This window comes from Anopheles coustani, chromosome 3 (genome assembly GCF_943734705.1).
Source record: "Anopheles coustani chromosome 3, idAnoCousDA_361_x.2, whole genome shotgun sequence".
Lineage (NCBI taxonomy): Eukaryota > Metazoa > Arthropoda > Insecta > Diptera > Culicidae > Anopheles > Anopheles coustani.
Window position 1 is genome coordinate 75383936 of NC_071288.1, and position 26686 is coordinate 75410621.

The 26686-nt window shown below is 46.8% G+C and overlaps 4 protein-coding genes across 7 annotated transcripts in view; 2 read left to right on the forward strand and 2 right to left on the reverse strand.

The window, feature by feature from the left end:
• Nucleotides 1-572: 572 nt before the first annotated feature.
• LOC131259087 (transient receptor potential cation channel subfamily V member 5) lies at nucleotides 573-4444 on the reverse strand. The gene is made up of 6 exons (XM_058260506.1): nucleotides 4046-4444; nucleotides 1652-2971; nucleotides 1438-1589; nucleotides 1098-1371; nucleotides 790-1032; nucleotides 573-716 (listed from the first exon to the last, which is right to left on the reverse strand). The coding sequence occupies exons 1-6, from the start codon at nucleotides 4442-4444 to the stop codon at nucleotides 573-575; spliced, it is 2532 nt and encodes an 843-aa protein (XP_058116489.1).
• A 495-nt stretch (nucleotides 4445-4939) lies between these two features.
• LOC131259097 (drebrin-like protein) lies at nucleotides 4940-8913 on the reverse strand. Its single transcript, XM_058260519.1, has 4 exons — nucleotides 8001-8913; nucleotides 7536-7728; nucleotides 7284-7447; nucleotides 4940-6340 (listed from the first exon to the last, which is right to left on the reverse strand). The coding sequence occupies exons 1-4, from the start codon at nucleotides 8253-8255 to the stop codon at nucleotides 5657-5659; spliced, it is 1296 nt and encodes a 431-aa protein (XP_058116502.1). The 5' UTR covers nucleotides 8256-8913; the 3' UTR covers nucleotides 4940-5656.
• An 808-nt stretch (nucleotides 8914-9721) lies between these two features.
• On the forward strand, nucleotides 9722-14509 carry LOC131259096 (uncharacterized). Of its 3 annotated transcripts, none has more exons than XM_058260515.1 (4): nucleotides 9722-10029; nucleotides 11356-12007; nucleotides 12098-12343; nucleotides 12419-14509. In XM_058260515.1, exons 2-4 carry the CDS (start codon nucleotides 11965-11967, stop codon nucleotides 13489-13491), a joined length of 1362 nt encoding a protein of 453 aa, XP_058116498.1. In that variant the 5' UTR covers nucleotides 9722-10029; nucleotides 11356-11964; the 3' UTR covers nucleotides 13492-14509. The 3 variants fall into 3 exon arrangements, with proteins under 3 accessions (XP_058116498.1, XP_058116501.1, XP_058116499.1); XM_058260518.1 differs by having other exon boundaries at nucleotides 9723-9862; XM_058260516.1 differs by having other exon boundaries at nucleotides 9738-9862; nucleotides 11684-12007.
• A 7865-nt stretch (nucleotides 14510-22374) lies between these two features.
• Nucleotides 22375-26686, forward strand: part of LOC131259093 (dual specificity protein phosphatase Mpk3) — a 36133-nt gene continuing 31821 nt past the window's right edge. Inside the window, exons 1-2 of one of the 2 annotated variants that reach the window (XM_058260513.1) lie at nucleotides 22375-22515; nucleotides 24055-24973. In XM_058260513.1, coding sequence (XP_058116496.1) covers nucleotides 24514-24973 — 460 coding nt within the window. In that variant the 5' untranslated portion in view covers nucleotides 22375-22515; nucleotides 24055-24513. Of the gene's footprint in view, nucleotides 22653-24054; nucleotides 24974-26686 lie in introns of both variants that reach the window. The other variant, XM_058260512.1, reaches the window with a different exon arrangement.

A 26686-nucleotide genomic window follows, 5' to 3' on the forward strand; every position in this document is an offset into this window, starting at 1 on the left:
GCTTTTTGTATCTTCTCAAAATTGAACTTTTCCACAAAGCTTTTTCTTAAAGAAGCTTTTGCGACTGTTTAACTACAGTGATGTTCGTTAGATTTTGCTTATCCATAAAATTAGAGCTTTTTTAGGTTTAGGTTTAACGGATCTTAATTTAGCTCTGTTCAGGGTTATGATACATTTATTTGTTTGAAAAAGACGGATCATTTAGATGCGAAGCAATTTGAAAATACGACTGGAGAAACATGCTTGGAAAATTGTTTTGAAGATAAACAACACTAGCTTTTTGTGCGATAGTAAAAACCACACATAGTGTTTGAAAAGAGACAAAGCAAACTATATTCAAAACAGGTCGCGATTTTCATTTGATGTTGTTTTTTGTGTAAATAAAACATTAAACACTCACCAAAAGCAGCCAAATTGCAAAGATAAAAGTAAACGACTTTATTTGCACTAAGGTAAGATAAATTCCAGTTCGATTTAAAAATTATCTAAAGAGCTAACGAGAAACGTTTCACCTACAGGGACACGCGATAAACATGATCGACTTAACTCTAGTAAACAAGTGCACCGGCAGCTCACGACGCCATGTTTAGGTACTTTTCGCGCAGCAACCGACGCTGCTCGGCCCGGGCTTCCCGCTCGACCTGGCGCTTTTTCGAAAGCCGCTCGTGGACGCGCTTCATTTCCAGTATCTCCTTCATCTCCTCCTTGTCTTCGTCCTGTGGGAAGAAGGTATGTTTTTAAACAGAAACCAAAGTTCCCTGGTGAAGTAGACCGTAAGCAGCACGTTACCGTCATGTTCAACCGCAGAACCAGCGCCCGTCGACCGTCCGACATTGGCTGGCTGTAGGACATCAGGTTCTTGAGCCGCTCCTTTGGCGGAACGCCTCGCTCCACGACCAGTACGATGCGGGCCCACTGCCGTTGCCATTCGTTTTTCGTCTCCGCAATCTTCTGGTAGGTGTTACCCATCATGGCAATCAACATGTTCACCAGCAGCACTGCGACGATCACCATGAACAGTACGAAAAGAATCTAGAAGTACGGAAGAAGATATATAAAAAGACCCTCAACCATTTTGAATATATTAAAGTACCAACCTTCGCACAGAACTCGTGATCAGTGTTCTCGAGGGCACCATAGTAGTCGCCAAAGTTGGTCAACGACATCAGAAACATAGCCACGATCGACTCAATCGGCGAGGGCATCGGGTTGGCGTCACCGTCCTCTTCCGGTTTGTAGGACAAAAATACAATGTAGTACGCCTGCGAGAAGCCCATCACGAACACCAGGTAAATCACGACAAATCGCAGCAAATCTCCCATCACCATGCGGTATATCATCACTACGAATGGTCCGACGGTTTTGAAGCCGCTAAAATAACCAGAGCAGAGTAAAACATTTCGCAAAAAATACTTATAAAAATATTAAAATACTCACCGGCAAAAGAACAGAAAATAGGGCGCGGTAGTGAGCATAATTGCAACCACCACGTGATCCTCCAGCTCGGTGAAGCAGAGCACCTTCAAGAAAGGGACAACCATCATGATACAACAAGAGAAGAGAAACATCACCCTCGATGGAGCCGTCATCTGAAAGGGCATCAATGAGGTTATTATCGAGATATAAACTAGAACCCTTCACAGATTGTTACCAAGTTCTCGAAGAACATCTTCCGACCCAGAAATTTCAACTCCCGAAGGGCCGCCAAGAGGTACAGGAATGCACCGACCAGTATGATCATCTCCGATATGAGTCGCACCTTTCCCTCGACTCCATCGTAATCCATCGTGTGGCAGTTGGCAGTGAAGAACAATCCCTCGTCCAGGGTGTCGCTCGTTTCGGGGTCGGTTCCACTGCTGTTGTGTAGCTGTTGTAGTTCCGTAAGTCTACCTCCGATAATAGCAACGAGTGTTTCTTCCATGTCGAGTCCAACGCTCATGCCAGAGCTGTTAAATCCGAGTGACTCTAAAATATCTTCCAACGACGTCCGGTTCCAGCTATCCGGCTGGCGAAGATCTTCCTTTGAGTTGGCCGTTTTGTTGCCTCCTTCCTCGCTGCCATCATCTGCCGGCGGAGGTCCGTTGCGGAGCGTGAAGCTGATCAGCGACACGCAGAAGTAGCAGAAGAACATGAAGAACTGCCGGTAAAACTTATCCTTCACGAACGTGTTCCATTTGGTCTTGAGTAGATCGATCAGCACGCCGTCGAGGAGGTCGAGATGTTCGTCCTTGTCACCGAACACGACCAGATTTAGCGCCGAGTCCTTGCTGATGTTGCCTGTCTCCACGTCGATCGTGTCGATCAGCACGAGTGGATAGGCGGCGCACGTGATGCTTCCCAGCTGCCAGTAGATCTCCCGCTCGATGTTCATGATGTGGAAGAACATCTCGACGCGCCCGAGCTTCGCTGCCAGCGTCAGCGGTGTAAGGTTCTGGTGGTTCCGGATGCTCAGCGACGACCCCACCTCGTAGCCCATGTCGAACGTCGTGATCTTCTCATAGATCACCAGCATGTGCAGCACGGTGTTGCCGTTGAAATCCTTGTTGTCCGGGTCGGCACCGCGAGCTAGCACCAACCGGTAGCACTCCTCCTGCCCGAGACAGGCCGCGAACGTCAGCGGATACTCGCCCCAGTACACGTACCCATCGTAGTTGGTGAGCTGTACCATCTGGACCACCTCCGTTTCCGGCGTATCGTACCGGGACGCCTTCTGATCCTCCGGGCACATGAACGTGCCACAGCAGCGCTCATTCACGTCCGCGTCGTGATCAAGCAGGTACTTCACCATTGCCGGATCTTCGTTTACGATCGCCAGGTGCAGCACACTCTCGCCGTAGTACTCGTCGCACATGTACACGTCGTTGATGAGCTTCGGATAAAAGCGCAACAATCGTTTGGCCAGATCTGCGTGAAGTGACGTTGCGTTCAGCAGGCATAGGTGTAGAATTGTTTCCCCCACGGCGCCACGTTCCTGTAGTACAGAGAGAGACATTTACAAAAATATATTATTACCAACAACTAAATCGAAAAGTTTGAAGTAGCTAAATCCAATTTGATCATAACTCTAAGTCTTAGCAAAAAATATTTACATGCAATTTAAAATAAAAAAATATTTATTTTATTTTATTTATTATTTTAACGTTTGATGAAATAAGATATTGTAATTAAGCAGGTATTAATCATGTACCCAAAATAATTTGAACTTTGCACCATGGTTATAAAGACAACTAAAATATCCTATGCTAGGATAAAATACGGCGATTTTATTTGGAACATAATGTACCAGTCTAAATGTGAAGTAAAGCGCTTAAGTTTATAAACAAAAAGCTAAGGTTAAAAATATTCCACACACGTCATTAACAAAATATTAATTTTTGTTATCACGTTAAAATATATGACATGGTGATAGTGAACGTAATATACGGAATTTCGTTCCTTAGTGCACCGAGTTTGAGGCTTCATAAATCCCCATCGCAATTAATCTAAAACTATTTGCTACCCAACCAAATGATTCATAAATTTGCTTCAATTCAAAAAAACCTTCTATCTATTATGTAAAAGGAACATCGTATTAACCAAAAGGTACATCGGCGTTGTTTTCACACCCTTCATAGGCGGTTTGTTTGCGCTGAGCAATACGGCAAACAGTTGGCGCAATAATGTTAATAACATATCAATCAATAGTGAATCGCCCCACACCACCAACGGCGTTCGAGGTCCTTGCCATTTGTTATTCATTCTTCGCAGCTGACATCTCGATTTGTTAGGTACTCGCTTGAGGAAGGCGCCCACCGGAACCTACACCTGTTTAGCCCACTTACACACCAACGCAAAACTGTGTTTACTGCCGAGCACGTGGTTCCCGTGCTACCAAATTCCGCAATGTAACATTCGTATCTAGTGGAATTTTCCCGAAGCGCACGGCACCCGTCTAGACGAACGACGGAACCGAGTCGTTGTAGTTCCTAACCTAACTGACACTAGAGATCCGTATTTTGGGGGACAATATTATGCAACCATACGGAAGGGTCCAACGATCCCTTACATTTACATTCCAGCACACTTCCCGGTAACCGGAAGGGTTGAGATAGTACTCGGCCTCGGTGACTTCCGGGCAGACGGCATCCATGTCGAAGTCCTCCTCCGGGTTCTCCATCGCACGTATCTCCGGCAGCTGCTTGTGGCGAGGACGTTCCCGGTTTCGTAACAGCACCAGCACCGACACCGGAACGTACTTTCCCTTGCCCTTGTTGTACAGAAACGGTTCGACCTTCGTCTTGATCGCGTGGTCAATTTCCGCGTACTGCTTGTTCTGGATGGCGCGCTTCATCATGTCCACCAGCAGCCCGCCACCCTTCAGGTTGACGAACTTGTACAGGGCCTGGGTGGACACTCCGGCCTGCTTTTTCACTCCACTAGTCACATTGCTCTCCGTATTTCCCATCCTGCCAGCAGCCTCAAACGCACCAGGCTATCGCGATTACTTATCTTTTCGGAAACTACTAACGTTTGTATCAAAGAATCAAAAATAATCACCACTTGGACAACCTAGGGGACTATGCTCCCCCAAGCAGTGGTCAGCGCTCTGACCGAGTTTTGTTACCGTGTCGCGCGAGTACCGTAGTTTGTGACTGTATTTTTGCGCCCCAGCAGGACATACCGCGAAATAGTTTATTGAACAAACAACCTCTACGAAGCATATTGACTGGTGTTGCGACGAACTCACCTCGCGACGGTATCGGAACTCCCCACGTTGCCAGGACAACCCTTTTCCGGGTGCTGCGATGTGCCTAGCAAGGCAAGCCCCCAATCGAATACAATCAACCCGCTCAGGGTACAAACGAACTTAGTGGGACGAACATTTAACCAGTTTAATGAACATATTTTTTACATCAAATAGTGCCCAATTAATAACACAAACTAAGGCGCGATATTTCATTAAACAGATTGGGTTTTTATTTGATCAAGTTAGCCTAAACCAACGAATGGACTTTTCTCGTACACATACAATCGAAAGGAAAAAGATTAACCCAGTTCATTCACTGGAGAGAGTGTGTTACATATTCGGTGTAATAGATTTATTTTTGCATTTTTTTGTTTATTGCGTTTCGAATATCCTACTTCGTTTCGATCATGGGCTGCTGTGTAGTGTTTACAACTAGTTTTGTTAAAACGACCCACTCCCCCCCATCGTGTCAGCTGAGTGGGCAGAACAGCGGAACGTGCACACTCCGCGCTCTCGATGTCTACTGTAATGTTACTACTATTATATTTGCACAACTATCACGGGGATAAAAACGGAGAAACATCGAGAGAAAACATTTAACTCACAGAAGTTAAACGATGTACTCGTTTTAACTAGACAACGTTCTGCCCCTTCCTCCCTTCCACTTTCTTTTTAAGTCGATTGTGTCCCACATGTTTGTCTTAGTTAGGCGATTTAGTGCTTTTGTGCCATATAGATCGAGCTTCCACTTACACGCGGAATCGATGCGTTTGGGTGTGCGTCTACTAATGGGATGATCTAGTTGCGTAATACGTGATGGATACAATCGTTAACAGTAATAATGTTATTATGTGATGCTTGTTGCACTTAAACGGATGATAACGATGAATAAATTCCTAAATGCCTCCCCGTTTGTCATTTCTCGCCTCTTTAGATGAGCTCCACGTAGTTCGCCGGGAAGAGACCGTACGTGCCGTCCGGTGCCAATCCTTGCCACCAGCCCTCATCGATCTGATCGATGTGCGTAATGATATCGTCCGGATCGAAGCTGATCTCCGAGTCGTCCGCCGCCTGATAATCGTACAGTGCCCGAGCGCGAATGATGTTATCCTCGTCCGACAGGTCGATGGTCGCGTTCGGATCAAAGTACTGTCCGGGTGCAACCGCCTGCGCATCGGCTGTCAGCACCGGCGAAACGGTTGAACCATTCGTTTCCTCGACCAGCGCCACGCCGGGAGGTGGAGTTTCCGTTCCGGCGCCATTCTGAAGTTCATTTTCCAGTTCCGCCTTCAGCTCGTTGATGATCGAGCGCTCCTCGAATGAGGCCGTCGGCGAGAAGGGTTGCCCGGTCAGCTCCTGGGCCACCTCGGCTTGTATGTGCGTCGGGCTGAGCTGGGCCGTGCTGTTCAGGAAGCGGGCCTTAGCGCTGCTCACCTTCGCACTCGCCTCGACCACCTGCTTGATTTCGCGATCTCGTTCTGTTTTGCTCTGGTCCGATGCCTGCCGGGCATAGCTGCGCTCCGGGGAAATGGGTGTCGTCGCTGCATGCACATTGCCAGCATCGGTGGCCGCTTCCCGTTTTTCAAACTCACGTTCCTCCCGTCGTCGTCGTTCCTATGAATAGAATTAAAAATACTTTTTAAGATTTTGCATAAAATGTGTTTCCGCTTATCGTGGAAGTATGATCACAATTATAGTTCCTTCCCTGTTACAAAAATACGGTTTTGTACACCAAGATTAATGTAGCCATTTTTAAGAAATGCTACTATAGTTACATATAAAAAAATTATGCAGTCTGGCAGGATTTAAAAAACTCCAGGCGACCATCAGAGAAGAATGGCGCAAGATACCCTTGGCCGGTATTGCTGGGTTTTTTTCTTTATCTAATTCTACTGGAAATTCCAAACTACGCACTCGTTGTAGATTTTTAGGATGTTTATCATGTGTAATTGAAAAATAATATAATGTTGCGTTTATAGAATTTTCCTTTTATGATAACAACCATTTTTCCATCAAAACATGGTCACCGTGCCAATACTTGCGAAAATCTCATATTAATGTGAAAAAGGGCAGTTTATGTGTAACCAATAATAGACAACTTCTTTCATTAAGTGTAAGTTTAGAACTTAAAAAAAAATATGATGAGTCAATAGAAATTTTGCACACTGAGTTAAAAGAATTTTGCTATTTTTGGCAAAGTGATTTACGGCAAATACAACTTTTTATTTATATTAGTAATTTTTTGAGTGTGATAGTAATTTTTTTTTTCAATCGTTTTTCCATCGCGTCTTTAGTTATCATCAGCAAAACAACTTATTTGGCATTGGAATTTTACTTGCAAAATAGTATATGAATTCCACTAACCACATAGAATTCCACTAACCCACCGACGGTGCGTGATAATTCCGTACGCACAACTTTTCTAGTAAACAGACGGAAGTGTTCGAGTGGCGCCGCCTTATCATCTTACCCGTGCTCTTGAACTTTAAAAACGAGCACGTACCGACGTACGGCGCAGCAAACGGCGAGTATCTGCGAATGTAATTAACTTGCTTACCTCTTCCAGCAATACTGTTTCGTTTAGCTTCCGCTCGTACTCCGCCTGCAAACGGTGCTTCTCCTCTTCCTCCTCCTTCCTCCAGAACTCATCCCGCTCGGCCGGATTGATCTCTTTCGTCGGATTCACCCGGCTGTAGTTTGTTCCAACAGGCTTGGTGACTTCTAAAAACAAACCGATTCGAAACGGTTGAGAAAATAACAGTTAGAAAAACTACCATTGGACCATGTTGTTTAGAGCATGGTGTCTTACCATTCGCTTGCGAGTAGTCCTTCACCTTAAAATCGTTTACCACTACCTTCTGCAGCTTCTCGAGAATGCGGGCCTCCTCGACGTCGTCCTCGTTGGTGGCGTGGACCGTGATGTGGGCACCGTGCAGCACCGCGGTCACGTCGCGCACATGTTTCGCACATGTTCCCTTACGAGCGATGGGGGCCCCTTCGCCCTAGTGGTGGTGGGGGGGATGAATAAAAGATAAATAAATCATACCCATGAGTCACTAGTGTTGGGCACATTTTGTTATCTCGTACTAGTTTTTTTCTCCTACGAGATAAGAAATGTGTGCTTGTGAAATAGGTTGACTGATAAAGTCAACATACTCCAGAGATAAGCGTGGTTCCATCGTAGTTTCGATATGAACGAAGCCATGATTTCAACGGGCATCTTTAGTTAAAATGTTGCATGAGGTTGGTATTGAGAAACAAACACTTTGCTCACCTGCCAGTTGATAAACACAAATTTTGCGATACCCGTCTCACTGTTGTCGACCCTTAGGAAGGCATACTGGATTTTACCCGAATTCAACTCCGCCGCCAGCTCCGAGATACCGTCCTCGCCCGTTTCCTGCAGCTTGAGCACGTTGCTCTGTCCCTCGTAGCCAAACAGAGCCCAGTTCGTGGCAGACTTCCGGTCAACCACCGACTTCCAGGCTCCGACAATGGCATCTCGATGTTTCTGCAAATCGATCGACATCCTGCTACGGCCGTACCCGGTCAACGACTGGCGCTACCGACCGTACCAAAATTGTCTGCTCCGTATCTTCTAGGCCTTTACACCGGACCTACCGGTTGACGATCCGTCTCGGAGGCACCGAGCACCGGGCAGAGCGTTGACCCACTTTCACGCACCAGTGAGTTTGTTTCGTCGTTCACACTCGAGAGACGAAATTCAAGCTGCCGGAATGCGAAGGCGTGGGAGAGGCAGAGGTCACGGGTGTCAGTCAGGTTACAGAACCAATGCAATTGCTCACTCGTTACACCAATTAAGACATGCTGCGGGGTTGAAACCCACCCTCGCCGGCCGGAAGTGCACAAGACAAGACAATGCAAATTGCACCACGCAGAAGGCTCTCCTGAGTATCGCTTTACACCTTCGACGACGGCTCAGCGAGACAAGATTTTGGGTTGTCCAGGCGTGAACGCGTGCAACTCAAAGGCCACTGGCACAGGTGGGCTGTTCTCGGCGGGGCCAAAACATTTGCGATGAAAATCCAAACACCGCACACGTAGGGGACACGCAGCACTACAGATCGTCGCGGAATTGCGGTACGCTTTTGATTTATCTTTCACCTGCCATTCCGTGCCACCGGGGAACGGTATTTCGGTGACTTCTTCTTGTGGACTGGTGTGTCTTGTTTAGGTGTCCACATGCCCGTAAACTTTGGCGAACATATTTTGGTCCCTGCATGTATAGCAGTGTTTCGCTCACACGCTCGACTGAGAGCGAAACAACGGTGTGTGAGTGAGAAAAGAACGATACAATTGTGAGAGAAAAAGAGATCGGTAAATAACGAGTGTTTAAGATGCTTGGCTTCAATTCTCGTAGTAAAAAAATTGAAACGAAAGAAAAAAAATCGGCAACGGTATCAAACTGAGATATGGTATCACTTACATTATTTTTAGTAAAATAATGGTCATGGAACAGTTAAACTACAATTATCTAGCAGAGCAATCAGCGTTTGAGGTGTTTTTATCATGATTTGGAAGAAAAAACGAACTTTCCGTACAATTTGCATCCAGCAGTTTCAACTCGGCGGTGTAACCGCAAACATTTGACAGCGCACCACTACCAGTAGTGGTGGGAAAACGAATCACTGCAGGGACTCCAATCTTTTGATTCACAGCAAGTCTGGGACTCGAGTCCCCAAGTCCATCAAATAATTCGCATGGTGCCTGAATCAAGTCACATTGAATACGAATATTTCGAAATTTGATTCTATTCAAGATTGAATCGAAACAAATTGCGTCCCAAATGAATCAAATCGAAACTGATACAAATCTGTGAAATGAGATCCACTCCTATAGAATCCTTGAAGAGATCGGTTCTTTGATTCTCCCGAATACAGATTCTGCCAACACTACTCTGCAACACCAGCAGTAGCAGTAACAACAACAACATCAGTAGTGTCCGTGCGTTTCTCCTGGTCGATCCTCCAGACATGAACAGTGCCAATAAACGAAACGAAAGTGCAAAAGAAAATCTATAGGAGAAACAAAATCTATCGAGATCACGCACTGCATGCTCTGTTGTGCAGCGCCCAGTGTGCAGTGGCAGTTACGTTGAGCCGTTTTAGCAACAAAGTAAGCGACTTTCAGCAGCGCGAGTGGTTGAGCAATTGATTCACTCGAGAACAACGATCGCTCGATTACGTGAGAAGAAAGAAAGTACTCCACGCCTGGTTGCGCGAAGGGGACGGGAGTGTGTAGTGTGCGGTGCTTACAGTGTCTAGCGCGCTGGACAGTTTGCGGTAATCGTTATTTTATGTCCTACGCAAACGATCTCCGTGTTGTGTAAATAGCGAAACACATGCGCTGATCGCAATAACCGAGTGTGTCAGCCGATCCGCAGTGTATGATTCGTCTAAAAAATCTGCATATATCCATCCTATTGCACCACGATCGTTTTTGCTTTCCGCAAAACAAAAAGAAAAGATCTCTTTTCAAAATAAATAAACTTAACCGCCTCCTCTCCATTAGATCCCAAAAAGGAATACGAGCTACCGTACCCGATGTCTCCCTCGCTCTAATCCACCACCACCGTCCGTCGTGCAGCCTCTTCCCTTTCTCCAACCGGGTCGGTGGGGGGATAATACGGTGAAAATCGTACATTTCCGCGGTTGGCACCAGCAAAGAAGGCTCCAAAAGGGGAGGAAAACAACACAAAAACGAAACAAGAACGAGAAGAAAGAAACAGAGACAAACCCCGCGCTCGCGCGTATCCTCCCGTCCCTTCTCGGTCGAAAAGGCACCATCTCGTCGTGAGCATCGTCATCTTCATCCTCTACGGCGCAGCTTTCTTCGTCTCCTGTGCAAAGTAACGGTGGGATCGTGCGAGAGGGGGTGGAGCGACGGGGAAAAGAAGTCGTAAGTAGTGGAAGGCGCGTGGCGTGTGTAGTGAAGCAAAGACGTCGAGTCCGCGGCGCACGGTTCGCCAGACGTTGGTGTAAGCGAGAAGGGGGGCGCAACTAAGCGCACTCGAGAGACAGAGACGGAGCAGGTAGCGACGGTGGATGAAAAAGAGGAGAACACAACACACGGAGAACGAGAGAGAAGCACACACACAACGCAAACAAGCACACCACAAACAGCATCAGACGGCGGTGAAAGAACATCGATCCACCTCACTCGCGGGGTCCCCAGAGTGTGTATACGATCGATCGATCGCGATCGTGTGGAGGAAGAAAGAAAAAAGGCCCGTTTCCTGGAGAAATTACGCTGCTCCGCGCAGGGACTCGTGTTCAGGTGGACGACAAGGGATTTGTAGTGATTCACCCGGCACAACAGTAGTCGGCGTTGTGGCTAAACCAAAAGTGCAGCAGACAAATTTGCATTGGAAAACCCGTACCCGGCGGCCGTGGAGTAAAAGGAACACTTGCAAGCTGTGGTGTGGTGCCTTGTACTGTGCATATTGCGTGAGTCAATCTCTGCGTTCGAAATGAGTGGGTGAGCAAAGTTGATGCTGCTCTCACCGTGTTGGGGACGACGCGAAGGAGGCAATAGGAAGAAAAGCTGCTTTTTTCCAACCACTTTAGGAGTTTTTATTACGAGTTTTAAAGAAATGATTTAATATTCAGCAGCGGAAAGGTGAACGTGAAACAAAGTGCCAAAATCGTCCGGGAAGTCGTCGCACGTACGCGCAGGATACACAAACACACTCGAACACATACACAGCCGTACGCCAATATTGGGGGATTAATCCGATCTCTCACCGGAGTGAGATGAACGCGACGATTGGAGTGAGAAAGTGAAAGGCTGCTGTGCGGTTTTGACAGTTCAAGCTCATCGTGCTCCATCTCACCCCAAAGCAAATACTCCTGGACCGAATGCGCAGTGAGGCTGTTGTTTTCTGTTGCTGATCTTTTTTACCATCGATTTTTCCTTACGATCATTCGATACGATCAGATTTTGTTACCTATGTGAGTCACTGTGTTGAACTAGTTCGAGTGTTTCGTGCTGTAAGGAAGATACGAATTAACTGTTATTTCGGTTGTTGCCCTTAGCAACTGACCGAGCAACCGTTGGCAAACCGTTGCCGTACGTCCTATTTCGTGGGCAGTCTATTCGGTGCCGATCCGTGCGCGGGGATCGGTGTTTTTTTACCCTTTTTTTGTGACAAACCGGTAAGGGATTACGATCCCGCAAACGCTACAACACTGAAAAAGTTAGTGCAAACCCGTCTCAAAATGATCCGCGACCCGGGTGGTTCCAGTCCCAACGAGAATCTAGGTACTGCGTCGCCCTTTGCCCGTTATTCTATTCGATGCCTACTGATTTATTCCTTTCATCACCTGACAATTTACCCCCACACACCGCCAGATTCGCCACCATCGCCAAAGTACGATCGAATAGCCGTGCTGGGGAGACCGCCGCCGCCATTGGACGACACGGAAATTCCGCTGGACATGACCGTCCGGCGGAAGGATTCATCCGATGGGCAGGGATCCCCACCGGGTGGCGATCAGTCGCGGGACGTGCCGATCAATTTGAATGTCCGGCCGAGTGTGATAACGAAAGCACCACCACCGCCTATCAAGAAGCGAATCAGCCATATGCACACCAACGGTAGTTTGAATGAAATATGTCGCTTAGAAATGGTAAAATGATAAATTTTTATTTATTTTTCACACTTCCTCCCAGGTGAAATTGTGCTTAAAAGTAGCGTTAGAACGAGCTCGTCCAGTGTCGTGGATTCAAAGCCGATCGTGCACGTTTCTTCCACGTACTGTGATGTTTCGATCGAGGAACACTTCCGGCGATCTCTCGGCCCGACCTACAGCTCGATCTACGGTGACAAACAGCAGCTACAGCAGCAACCGTCCGCCACTGCCCTAAACGTGCTGAACAACAACAGTAGCAGCAGCAGCAGCACGGTCGGGCTTGGTTCATTCGCAGGGCTCGATCCCCATCAGGCGCACCAAGTGAAACACCCACTTCCGGTGCCAATGTTGCTGCAAAAGCACCCAATGGAAACGTGCGAAACACCACCGATCGTAGCGATCAATAGTGTGCCAGCCAGGGCAACTGGTGCGGGCGGTATGAGAAATCACAGCAGCAGCAGTATTAGTTCCAGCTCTTCCGTTTGCTCCAACAGTAGCAGTTCCAGCAGTATCCTAAGCCACAGCAATAGCAACAGTAGCAACAACAGCAGCAGCTGCAACGCCGGCGGCGGTGGCGGCAGTATCCACAACAGCACCAGTAACAGTAAACCTAGCAACAACAGTATCAGCATCCGCTCCATACCGATCGCCAGCATGGGAGGAATACGCGTCGTCGCACCGGATACGATCAAGCTGAAGCTCTCGAGCGATCCGGCACCGCCGATTCCACTGATGCCCGCCACCGTCTTACCACCGTCACCCGGGGCACCCTCTCCGGCCGCTGGGTTGGTCGCGCTGCCGACCAACGTGGCCATATCCTTAACGTCGCCGAAGCACCAGACGGTGACAGCAGCAACGGCCCATCTGCTCCAGCATCCACCGCCACCCATTTCACCGGCATCGATGACCACCACCGGGTCGCTGTCATCCTCATCGCCGTCCTCGTCGTTGGCCTCCTCGCCGGCTCCGTTCCTTTCGCTGCACCCGCAGCACCCACACCAGCAGCAGTTGAAAAGCAACAGCATCGACTCGGGCGGTGAGGTCGACGATCATTTCGCCAAAGCGCTCGGTGATACTTGGAAGAAGATCCAGGAGAACAAGATGAATTTGTGAGTGCCTTATGCGAGCGGAACGAGGGGGGCATATATTTAAGGTGGCGGCGGTGGAAAGGTTTTCGATTGGTGGGCCCAACGGCCGCTTCTTTTTTATCACTGAGCTTGAAACTGCGGTAGAATGAATCTTTTTCTTTTATTATTTTTTAGGTGTTAAGGAGGTCTTATTTTAAACTTATTTTAAGATATTTTTTTACACCCCCGCCCATATTTTATAAACACCTGTTTTTTTGCTTTTAGAGTATGGATAACTTTTCAATCTGGTATTGATTTTACCCCAAAAACGAGGCGATTGTTGTTCGATCGACAAGAGAAACACGTACCCTTTGAACACGGTACACTTTTAATAGTGATGTACGATATTTTGTGATTGTAAACGTTTTTCAGGCTTAGCTGTGCTTAAATGTGGGTGCAAGTAAGCAGAACAAAATATTGTCTTTCGATGGGCAATCGGTGTGCTTCTTCTTTGGTTTGCCTGGTGGGAGTTGTTAGTTGAAGGCACAGTTTCAGTAGTGTAACTTCTATCAATTAGTACTTTTTTCAATACGAAAATCGGAGCAAATTTCATTTGACTTGTTCAGAACGAGTGCATTTACTAATTCCTTGTTGTTTTTGTTATAGACGTAATGTACAAGAATCGTAACCATTAGTGTGGCATACCCGATCGTGGATGATTGTAAAAGAAGTTTCTAAGCTTAAGATTGGCGATGAACAAAAACAAGATGAAATCAGGAAACACACAAACAGTGCGAAAGAGGATATTTCAAACGGAAAAGAGAACCTCCTGAAGCTAGAAGCTAGAAGATGGGAGGAAAACAATTGTGAATGAACCTTAGCCCGTACTTGATGGAATCGTACTGAAAGCGAACTGTAAGAATGATATTCGATACATTTAATGTAAGATACGGTGGCTTCCATCCTCCTACCCCCAAAACGGTAGTGTATGCATCCTTCGGGCGGACTGGAAGAACAAGCTTCAACCGGGTTAGCAATAAACTTTTTTTTAAAAATTACAATAACACTAACCGAAGAGTAGAACGACGTGGGAGCAAGCGGATCTCTCCCTACCTTAGTCTTCATCGGGTGCACTTACCGATGGTACCATCGTTGTCTCTTTTAAACCCGTTGTAAAACTCCACTGCTCGGAAATCTAAAAGTAGTTTACCTGATATTAGCTTCTATGTTAACAGCGGCGGTAGTTTAAATCGTTTGTTCGCTTCAATTTGCCACATACCTACAACATTGTTTTGCAAACAAATCATCGGCTTTAAACAAGCGGCAAGCTTTGAATGTTCTAGCAAAGATTTTTAACTTAAAGAACCACTACGGGTGCAATCAAACACCTGGGTACCTTGGCCGTTACAACGACGCCAAGGCAAAAGAAGATCACCCTCGAGTGAAAATCGAAATCAAAAGCAAACTGTTCCTCTCAAGTGTGTGAAACGTGAAACCGGCCAAGTAGTGGTAGGTTATTTTTCAAAGCATAGCGTAAACTTCCCAATAGTATCGTATCGTCCCTAGCTGCAGTCTCCATACGTTAAATGAAAGTTTTGTTTTTTCCCTTTTTTGTTTGTTTGTAAATCTTATATGCATAATGCTTACCGTTCCGGGTGATAAAAAAAGTTCTTTTTCGAGATTAAGCTACACAATTGCTTTTTTATAAAACAAAAATAAATGTCTCAACCAAAACTTGGTCCCGTACGCAAAGTGCGGGTGCCGCCATGGCGAGACGGATCGTCCTACCACGCGACGCGCTTAGGACGTGTAAGATATTATATCACGATACACGATCTCCAAAACTTCCCCCCACACCCGCCGCCCGTCCGCCCGATCGAGCGAGGAGTCGGCTTCGATAGCCCCAATCCGTGGTGACGTTGGCTCCCCTCGGCGTCGGTCACCTTCGGGTACTGATTTCGAATGGTGCTAGAAAAGATTTCAAATGCCATCTAAACACCGATTGGAAGCCAGTGCCCGAGACGATGGTGGTGCACGGGGAATAAATAACTACTAACTAGGAAGCTTCTGTGCCGCGCAAAGCTTCAAGCTAAGATTTATCTTCGTCCATATAAAAATATAATTTTTTTTTATCTGATAATGTAACGCATAGCCGTTTTTCCTTTGATCTTTGATACAGTTTATTTTTTCTCTAAGAAATATTTAGGCAATTAAGCAGCAGAGAAGAACCCGGCGCACACGGTGCGCCGAGGGATTGTAGTTTGTAATTGTTGTTAAAGAGTGTAAAAGTAGCGTACAGTTGTACGATGTTGAGAATCCAAGTAGGAGAATGGTGGAGGAGGGTGATAAAAGAGAGCGAGGGCTGAAAAAGCTTATCCTAATTCTTTTCTTTTAATGATCATTATTTTAACCCGCGTGAAGCGAACAAGGGAGAACGTGCCTGGAAAGAGGTGCACAAAACAACCGCAATGGATCGCAGCAAACAAAATCAAAATTTTATAAAACTATTTTAAAGAGATTCACCCACTGCTATCACACGGCAGTGAAGAGATTCTGTAGCGTTTATGTGAACGGTACCAGGAAAACCGAAACCCTGTTTTTTTAACTCTAGATTGTAAGGATATGACGTGCAAGTCACGCAATGAAATTCGGAAGCCACTGCGCAATCGGTTTTTAAACATTTGATACACGACGAGATAAACAAATTGCGTAGAGAATCAGATTCGCGCAGGGGAAACAAAGGATGGGCGCAGGACATTGAAACATTACAATACAGTGAGTGATGATTGGCGTGAAATGCGCGCTCGATCTAACGTTGTGTTTTGTAGCATTAATAATGAAAACAAAAAACGATGATAAATATTTTTGTGATAAAGTAAAGTGTACACTAACGGCAAATACGTGTGAGATGTTCGATTCATTTGTTTTCTGTTTCTCCTTTTTTTAATTTTGAACACCTTTTTAATGCATTTCAACCAGCAGAGACAAATTTCTTTGTAGAACTGTAGAATAACTCGGTTTTAGTGCAAACCAATTAGGAATATTAATAGAATATAAAGGATTATACTTTCAAAAAATCCTTTTCCTTTTTCGAACAATTGTAGATCAACATCGGGAAATTCAAGAAGCTCATAGTAAACGCGACACTTGTAAGTACAAAGAATATATAAATGGTACGCTGTACCTCGCTGTTCTTCGGGATCTTGTTTTTGTAAAGTTTGCTATATGTCTAATTTTAAGTTCTCTCCCTCAGTTTACTATTTGTTGGAGATTATATTAAATACCTATTTTCCAGAGAACGAAAAACCATATCTATATTGATATTGATCACCACTATATCAGCTTCGCAATGCGACTTCCTTTGAATACACACACAATATCTGAGTTTCCGCATAATAAAAAAACACTTATAATCAACATGATCGTAACACGTCGTATCAAGAGCAGGACACACGAGGGCCAGCAAGAATCCAACTCTAATTATGTTTGCTATTCTCACTACGTACACACAAATGGGGTTTAATTGAACGGTATCCTAGCCAAAGTGGGCGGTTCCGTACGCACTTGTGCCCGCCGGTGGCCAAACACTGACTGCGCTCTGTTGGCGAGCAAGTGAACGGTTTAAATCAACCGCTGGCTAGCGGTTAGCCGGCCGTGTGGTTTCAGCTACAGGTGACAAATCTAGAACAAAACCCACCCTTTCCTGTGGCACGTCAGCAAACGAGGAAAGAGCGGTTCGTCGGTCGGTTTCGGCCCAGCCGATACCCGATACGATCGACGTGGGGAAACCGAGCGAGCGCCGTAACCGTTTGCCCGATGCCCGATCATACAACCGAGCACGGAGGTATCCAGTGTTCCTGCGCCGGTTGCTCGCTACATTGAGATGTCGGAATTATTACGCAAAGGAATGCCTCCGGCGTGTACGAATGTGGATCACCGTGGAGGGAGCTTTGGCAGATAACCTTTCATCCACACTGCCATTCGTTCGTCCATCTCGTCGTCACTCCTGTCGCAATGAGATATCGCGCGGGTAAGCCTCCTCCTGGAGGCCACGGCTAAGGTAGAAACAACCCCACAAACCAGCGCACAGGCCAGCGTGTGGAAACAGTCACACACTCGGAAGGATCAGATTACCTATCCTCACACACCACACCTCCTGCTTCATTTTCTCTATCTTTCTCCCTCGAATTTGGAAGGTCTACCGCAATGTGTATTGCGTTCGCATGGAACGATCCGCACGGAGGATCGCACTGTTGTGCCTCGAGAAGCTTTGTGGCATCGTTTTACTCCGTGATTCTAGTGTTTCCCCCTCTGGCCAGGTTGGTCTTTTCTGTCCGTCGGACAGGGAAGAAGAGACGTGTACCGTGGAGCCCGTACTTTCGGTCGGCACGATTGGCTGCACACGGTCCAGCCGGCGGATGCACTTGTTTCTCACGTGTAACGGAGACGCTGGGGAAACAACACCTGATCCCGAGAACAAGGGGAGACCGGTATCTGCTTCCGGACGAAGATCGACGCAGATTGGTGGAAAGCAAACCAGGTGCCGTCCAACATTTCCCATTGACTTTTGAAAATGGTGGGCCATAGTATACGCAAGTGGGTGCGTGGTTCGAAATAGGTTGACATTTATTTGCCTGCAACACATCTAGCCAGCCCTAGAGGGGTATTTATTGTCGGGCACCTTTGGAGATGAGTTTTTCCTTCTGCCATAGTTACCCATATTTGGTTTGCATTCTCGAGGTTGGATCAACTTTCATAAGCGCAGGTGTGCTTGTCGTGAATTTCAACACCCTTGGGTTCAGATGAGACATTCACAAGAAGAGGACTACTAAACTAATTACGATTACGGGTAAGTTTGCTCCAATTTGAGAAACACCCCATTCTTTCCTGCTTTAAATGCTTTATTGATATCAACCAAGCTTTGCGTCATGTAAACAAATTCGCTTTAAAATATTAAATTTCTGGAAGAAGAAAAAAACCTCACGATTACATTCCTTTCCACACCAACCATATCCGGTTGTGTGGAATGGCAGAATGTTAATTAATCCATGAGACGTCAGTAGCGCTTATACTACGGTTTAAGCCAAACATGTACGTCAGATTCATTCATTAAAACATCCCCATTTTCTTTTCAGCTCCTCCCGGTTAACCACTTCCTCCATGTGGGAGTTCAATTAAACTTTCAACAACGAACCACTTTTCCAAACAGACTGGAGCGGCTCGAAGGTGGCGCCGAGAAGGAAAACTAGCAACTTTTTCCAATCCAATTAGCGTCCGGGTCGCCGCTCGCCTACGTTGGGCAAAGTTTTCCCCGGGCGGCAGCCAGGATTTTGCAGCTGCCGAACGTGTTTGCACCCCCACGATGTCACGATGCCAGACAGGATGGCTCCTATATCGCCCAGTCGCTCCCGTCACCCTCGTCCTTTCGATCCACTGCGTGCTCGTTTTTTCCTGTCCCATTCAGACATTATTCCATCAATCAATCAGTAAACTACGGATGAACAAGGGGAAAGGGGGAAGGAGTGAGGGCGCAGTCCTGCCTGTGGGTAAAACAATCGTCGAATCAAACGCCCATTACAAGTGGCTCGTTGGAGCTGCACCGAACTGCACGCATGCGGTTTGACCGTGATTGCATACATGTAGGGGTTTTTGGGAAGAACTGGGCAATCCGCATTGTGTGTGCCACGACGTCCTTGGCCCACGGGCCCACTGGGAGATATCCTCCGGGGGGAGAAGGCGAAAGGATGCACGCTGTCTGCTGCAATAACAACCCTTCATTCCTCCTCCGTTCTCTGTTAGCGCAACCCCCTCCCAACCGGATCTTCGCTCCGTGCGTCCGTTCTCTTCCGTTTTGCAACGATTGCCTGCGCCTCCACTGCGACAGTCTGGCTGGCAACGGCCGTTTCCATGAATGAATCTGTCCCGAGGCCCGAAGATTCGCGCGACACCGAGCAGGACCCCAGCAGTCCTGACTAGGGCAATCTATCTTGCTCACTCGCACATGCTCTCCCTGCTTGGCGCTGAAGAATAGCCATCACAGCAAACCCGCGGATGCATAGGGTAGCGTTCGGAATGGAAAAAATCGTCCTTCAAGGTCTCGTGCGGCGGGGTTCGAGCGAGTTCGCATCTGCGCCTGTACAGCACAACAGTTCTCCTCACCTTCGCCTTCCCATGCTATTCTATACACCCACCAACACTAGCGCACCGAGGACAAAACGGGTCGAATATTATTGAACGAATTTTGGATGAATTGGCTGACGGTGCACAACCACTACCACCACTGCTTGGTGTTCAACTGCACACACACACACGCTCATCGGTACCGCTTACCGATCCTACAAGGATCCTTTAGCCGCTGTCAAACCGCTGGCGCTGCCATTCTCCTGGGATCATAGAACGTTTGCTGTGTGAGTTTGCACGGGGATCCTGGTCGTTCTGCGTGCGAAGGAATGTTTGCGATTCCGACTGTGCCATTCCGGTACGTCCTTCAAGGACACTTGGCGCATGTGTACCAGACAAGTGACAGGCGAAACAGAAAATAGGCGTGTGAGCGTGACAAAAACCCTTCGGGATGGACTGCTTCAGCGTTCGGAAATAATTACACAATGGGACCTGCTCATTTCTCTTCTCTTTCGTTCGCTTGCGCTCCGGTCAGTCTGTTTCTTTCGCTCCCATTTTCCTGCACCCATTTTCCCCGATTTTCATTAAACACTGCTGCTGCGGAGCCGGGAGGATTGCGTTAAGATTTTCGTGAATGTATTCTCCGAAGCCTACTATGGCCTGTGGTGTTCGGTTCGGAACGGAGGGAACAAGTGGGAAAATAATAGACGAAAGGCGCTCCCTGATTATTTTCTTGATTCCCCCGTCGTTAGTCGTGTACGATGCATCCCAGTAGCCAGCTCCGAAAACACCAGCTCAACAGCCATCAGCTTCGTCAGTCTCAGGTGGTGTCGCCAAGGACCGCTGCTGCTTAGTGTGACTTTGTGATTCGTTTTACGGTCCGCGCGAGTAGAGCCACGCATCAACAGTGAACCAACCTCATTTGAACATTTGTGTGCCAGTTTGTGGAGTGAAGAATTGTCCTTGACTTCCTGGAAGTGTGCAAGGTGATCCATCGTTCCGGAAGAGCATTGGGTTGAGTAATTCTAAACCGCATCCCTGGGTGGAGGCCCTGCGATTGTGTAATGATATAAACAAGCTGGTATCAGCGGCCATGCCCAGCCAGTTCCTTCCTCGGTACAATGTATCTCTTTCAGACGGACTTCCGTGTGTTTAAAGTGTGTCCAAGTCAAACGTTGCCGCTCGTCAAGGCCGTTGCTATTGGCTGGTTGCACACGTCCTCGTTGCATATTGTGCAAATGGCATGTGTTGGCAAAACGCAAAGTTAACCTTATTTGAATTAATTGGTTTTGTTGTTCCATTTGGAGGATGGTACATTGCAATTTATTAAACGCATGTTTTTTAAAACAATAAACCACGGTTCGTATTTCCATGGAACATCATCGTCAGAACATTACCAACCATTCACTGGACGAAACGGTTTGGATGCAATGCAAACGCCCTGTTTTTGGAGGAAAGAATGGTACCTTCAAGAACAACTCCCACTTGGTTCAGGCGTCATCAATGCTTACGCATGTACCCGACGATTGCGTGGGCACGTCGTAGGCGGCCTCAAAGGCGTCTTGCTGACGGCCATACCAAAGTCATTATCCTTTTTTCGGCCCCCACTGCCACTGCTGCCGTTGCTCGTTCTATAACAGCCCATCCCTCGCTTTCAGCGAAAGCACATGCCTTCGCCGGATTGCACGCAGAATTCTGCTAGTAGGACGGCAGCGCTCTTGGCTGTCTGGAGGCTGTTCCAAGAAAAAGGATTTACGCAATCCAATTTCGAAGGATACGAAAACGCTCCGTCGCGTTAGGGTTTTAGGCCTCGTGTCTGCTCCAAACCCTGGTGGAGGTGTCGAAGAATGTTTGTGCTGAAAAAACAAAGAGAGGGTGGCATTTTGTCGAGTTAGAGCTCTGAAGAAGGTTCCCTTACAGAGTATTAAAGTTAAAGTTTAACATTCAAGGTTGTACGCTAGAACAAAACGAAAAACAAGTCAAGCTAAAGTAACGGAAAGCCAAATTGTACTTTCTTTTATGCGTCGATAGAAGGTCGCATTTTGCATCATTCCTTGGAACGACGAGAAGCCTTCTAGGATCTACAGTTGGGTGTTATTGGTTGTGCTTTCCATCGCGCATCGGCAGTTGTTGCCTGTGCAACATGTCCTTCCGCCGATTTGTTATCACTACCACACTAGAAACGCCGCGCCTGGTGAATCCTTACGATCGTGACGTAGGTGTGGGTTCCTGGTGTGTACGTCTTCTTGTATCCGAGTTTCTGATCCTCTGCCCGTGAACGTATCTGGATTAAGCATTTAAATTCCCAATGGAACAACAGTTTTCGCAAATTTTAATTCATCCCGCCCATGCACTGACCAGAAACTGACAGCTCAACGGACAATTTGCTCCAGGCAGTTCAACTACGAACTGTCAAAAGTGAAGCGCGTTTCCTTAGATTGTGTATGTGTAACGTGCACTAAACGTACATTGTGTTTGTGTTTGAATCGGTTCACAACACACAAACACACTGCAGTTTGCATTGTTGAACTATCGTTTTTTCATAGTGTTGGTGGCTTGGTGTCGCTGTGTGCGCATCAATTGGGTGTGTGTGAGTGACTACCACATTCAACGCACAGCCCTGATTGGTTACAGCTAAGCGGTATTTACCGATTCGAATGTTCGTTTGACGGTGATTGAATCGGTAGTTCAAGGTCATCGAACCGGTCATAAAACTCTGTCCGTTCGTTTTACGTATACTCGTCGCAGTAGGCACCGCGTCGTTCGCGTGTTTAACGCGTTGTCTTCACGTCTGCTCGAAGCTGACATACAACAAGCTGCTTCAGATAGAGTTTAGCTATTTTTCAGTGGTTTTGCTGCTGTTCCATATTCCGCCGTGTCGTTTCAACCAAAAATCGTGCGCTTTGTGTCCGTGCCAAAGGGTGTTCCGAGTGTGCAATCGAATTTCCGTGTAAGTTCCCCGTTCCCGGGAGGATTGATCGCATGAAAGACATCAATCAAGGCGCGTTCGGGGTCCGTACGAAACACACCCGTCTCATTCAAGTTCTAGGCACATCGACACACATCCCGTGTGTGCTTCTCCAGTAGGTAAGCGAAGATGGTCTCCTGTGTGCAGCAAAACTGTGTAGAACGCCGTCCGCTTCCTTCGCCATTCAGCATTCCAGTAATGTTCCGCATGGAGAAAAAATAAGGTTTTTCAACACCGCCGTCGTCGTCGTTGCAGAGGTTCCGGTTCGCATTGCTCTAACAGCAACAAAACGCTTTCTCTGTGTACGTGCGCATATGAATGGTGGAGCAAAGCAGTTCGTAAAGGGAAACCCTTTTGCTTCTCCAGCAGTCCGCAACTATTGAATGACTTCTCGCGGACGGCGTTCAAAAATGTGGTGCTGTGGGAGGCTGCGGGGGAGAAGTAAAAAAAAGGTGTGAACTCGACAGAGCCAAGCAAACGGAAAAATAGGGCTTTAAGGCATTCCTGGTAGCACGGAGCCCTTTTTCGTGGCCGATCACACAATGATAACTAAATAATATTTGAATTGAACAGTTCCAAACACCGCCATCGAACAAAGAGAATCGACTGCGTGCAGCGTGCCGCTTTGCTTAGTAATCCGTTTACGCAGAGAAAGTGTGGCTTCAATCTCATCTTCCTACTCCAGTTGTGTGGGGGTTTTCTTTTTCATTTTAAATGGCATCGTGCTTAAACCACACCGAAGGGTTTCTTTCCGTACGTTTCGTCGGTTCTGATGCAATTTGGAAGGAAAGTGGCACAGAGAGGGAACCGAGAAGGAAGCGATGAATTGAAAACAATTTTGTACAATTGTTGCAAACGTGAACACGAACGAATCGAATGAAATACACTCCTGGTTTCCGTTTTTTTCTCGTTTGTGCGCTGATTTCTCACTGTTCTTGTTTTCTCTTCTTTTTGTTGCTCGCCACTGCGCGAGTGCATCATCATCATCATCATCGTCGACGGTCGTCATCATCGCCTGCCTCATACTGCGCTCCTTCCTCCACGATCGCCTCGACGATCGCATATTGGAGCGAGTGTAGAATGAGAATGAATGAGATGCTGTGTGCTGAGCGAGAGGCTCGAATCGCGGGAGATGATGTGGAGATTGTGAGATCATTGCGACTCCAGCCTCCAGCGTGCCGTCCGCCATGGTGGTGACGAAGAGAAGAAAAAAAGGGAAGGGAAAAGAAACCTATCGTCACGATCACGTTCTTTATCGATCGTCATCCACTACGATTTCGAGGAGGAGGAGGAAAGAAAGAGTTCCTCATTACAAACGGCCGCGTTGAAGGAATGATGATTTTATTTTTTCTTCGTCGAGTGAGTCTCTCTACAAGCTCTTTATTGAATGGGGTTCGATTGGAGTTAATCGATTGCAAGGGTGGCTGTGTGACGTCATCTATCGTTCGACTGTCAATTTCATTCATGTTTTTCTAATCTATTTATTCTATCCCCCCACCCTCCGTTCCTATCTCGTTTTAGATTACTGATTCAATGTTACATTGAGGGCGCTTAACGTGGCGATGCACACGATCGTAACCGAGCAGAATACTGCAGCTTGCATTTGAGTTGCATCGTTCGCCAAAGTGTGATCTACTCCTGCTCACGTTTGATTGTGAACCAAAGTGTGTGTCTGTGTGTTATTGAAAAGTGAGTGAAGGTGAATGGAAGCGATGCCCTTTCCGATCTTCCACTGAGGTGAGGTGTCATATATATGGACGATTGAAGCCGACCACGCGCCAGGGGCAGGTAAACAAACAAGTGCCAAAAGTGACAGAGCGCATCGATCGATCGAGAGCGAGGGGTGCGCGAAAAGTGACCGGAAATCCGACGGTACCATAGTTAATTGTTAACTTAATCACAACCTCCCCCCGGTAAAAAAAACACACACACAAACACACGAGCACACCACGTACGGGACGCTTACGGGGGTTTAGCGAGATGCCGGATCACGATATCGAGATGATAACCAGCGAGCAGCTGCACGCGGCGCTGCGCAAGTCGCAGAAACACTTCATAATACTGGACTGCCGCAGCTCGAACGAGTACACGGAAAGCCACATCCGGACGGCGGTCAACTTTTCGATACCGTCCATCATGCTGCGCCGGTTCGCGGCCGGCAAGATCGACATCACGTCCACGATCAAGTGCCGCGATCTGAAGGAGCGCATCCTGTCCTGCTACAAGGAGAGCACGTTCGTGCTGTACAACAACAGCAACGAGCCGGTCGGCGGTGGATGCGACGAGCTGGTGCTCGGTGCCGGCACGACCGGATGTTCCGGCGGGGGTGGAATCTCCCTCGCCCCGTCGCTGTCGTCCGGTGGGGCGGGTAACGACACCACAATTAACGTGCTGCATCGGAAGCTCAAGCAAGATGGCTGCCGCGTCGTGTGTCTGGAAGGTTAGTTTTGTTTGGTATTGCTTATGGGATTCAAAGGAGCTACTTGTCCGCGATGGACAAATCTAATTCTAATGGGAGGATTGTAACCAGTAATTGAAAAAATATGGAATTATCTTATATTGAAAAGAGCACTGAATGTCGTTAAAAAGGCAGGGTAATTGTAACATGTATTTTTTTAAATCTTTTTAAATCGTTATTCAATCGGTTTGAGTATACGACAAATCAAATTCAAGGATTGTTTTTCAAAACTATTCAAACCTAAATGTATTTAAATAATGCGGAATGTTGCATTTGAAGAGTATTTCTATAAAAATTCTTCATTGTCGTAAATTTACATCGTGACAAAATGCAGCAGAATCATCCGTTTAATTACATTTTAAATCCAAGTTATTCTATTGAATAATTAACCCTCGCCCACGACAGCGAGCATACGCCATCGCATGCTCTCGATCGTCATTTCAATGGAAATCGTTAGCACATCGTTGTCGATCATGAATCATGCGTACCATCTGGGTTTCCGCTGTGACCCATTCGGATGGGGTAAGCGGGAAACCGACCTCTCAATAAAGGGGTTGTGGATACTATTTGATCCACGTGAGTGTAGAAATGTATTAGACTATAAACCTCCGAACATCAGTTGGCATAAGAGCGGAAGGATTAGTCACCGTTCGTCGTGTTGCATTTAGTTGCAACGGAAACGGAAAGCGGAAGCGGTTTCCGCTCGGTTCGGTAACTGCCATTACAACGGTTTGCTAATTGTTGCGCCAATATATATGTCCAAATGGGGCGATGGTGGATACCGAATCGGAATATTTATAATTCAAAGATGATGTTTATAATTTTATGTTCTTAAAAATTCGATTATTAAGAAATATTTTACTTGAGAAATTGTATGATTTGTTGAAAAACATCGTTAGTCTTCTGACTAAATTCTGAATTTTCTGAAAGTTTCAGCATTTCAACGGAATGCATGCAAGGGTTGGCTCGATAAAACGAGACCACTAAACGAAGGAAGTCTTTGGACGGTCTGCGTTTCTAAATGTGTGCACTCGCGTTTGTGGCCCATCGCGGGTACCATGTAAACGATTAATGCCCTGAACGGACGCTCGGTGACGAAGACGATGACTTTATGGTTTCTGATGGCCTCCTCTTCGGTTTCTCCGCCTTCCTTCCACCACCATCGAACGGATGGCACGGACCAAAAGCGCTCACGCGGGGCAAAGAATTCTCGTCGGCTCTTGCGTCGTGGCGTTTCCGATTCCGTAACGTTATGCATCTAAAGACGGAAAGGCGCGCGGAGACGAAGAAGCAACAGAAAAAAAGAAGAAGCAAACGGAAGGAAAGAGGTGGATTTGGATGCCCAATAATGCTGGCAACGCACGAACGCAGAAAGACAAGACGACGGGACGTTTTCCATTTCCGTTCCGGAACCGTCCGTCTAATGTTACGCCGGAAGGAGGCAATGGGAGGGGTTTTTATTTTAGTTTTTTTTTCCCCTGTTTTCCTGTTCCTGCCTTGACAATTTATTGGCCCATACCCAATCCGAATATTTCCCGCTGGTTGCAGTTTCATTCGGATTTCTTTTCACAGTTTCAATCGGTTTCAGTTTTTCTTCGCCTATCACGAAATGCGTGCGAAGTAAATTATTTTAAATATTCATTTAAACGTACAAACAGTATTCAAGTTTGTTATTTTCAATTGCGTATAGATTTT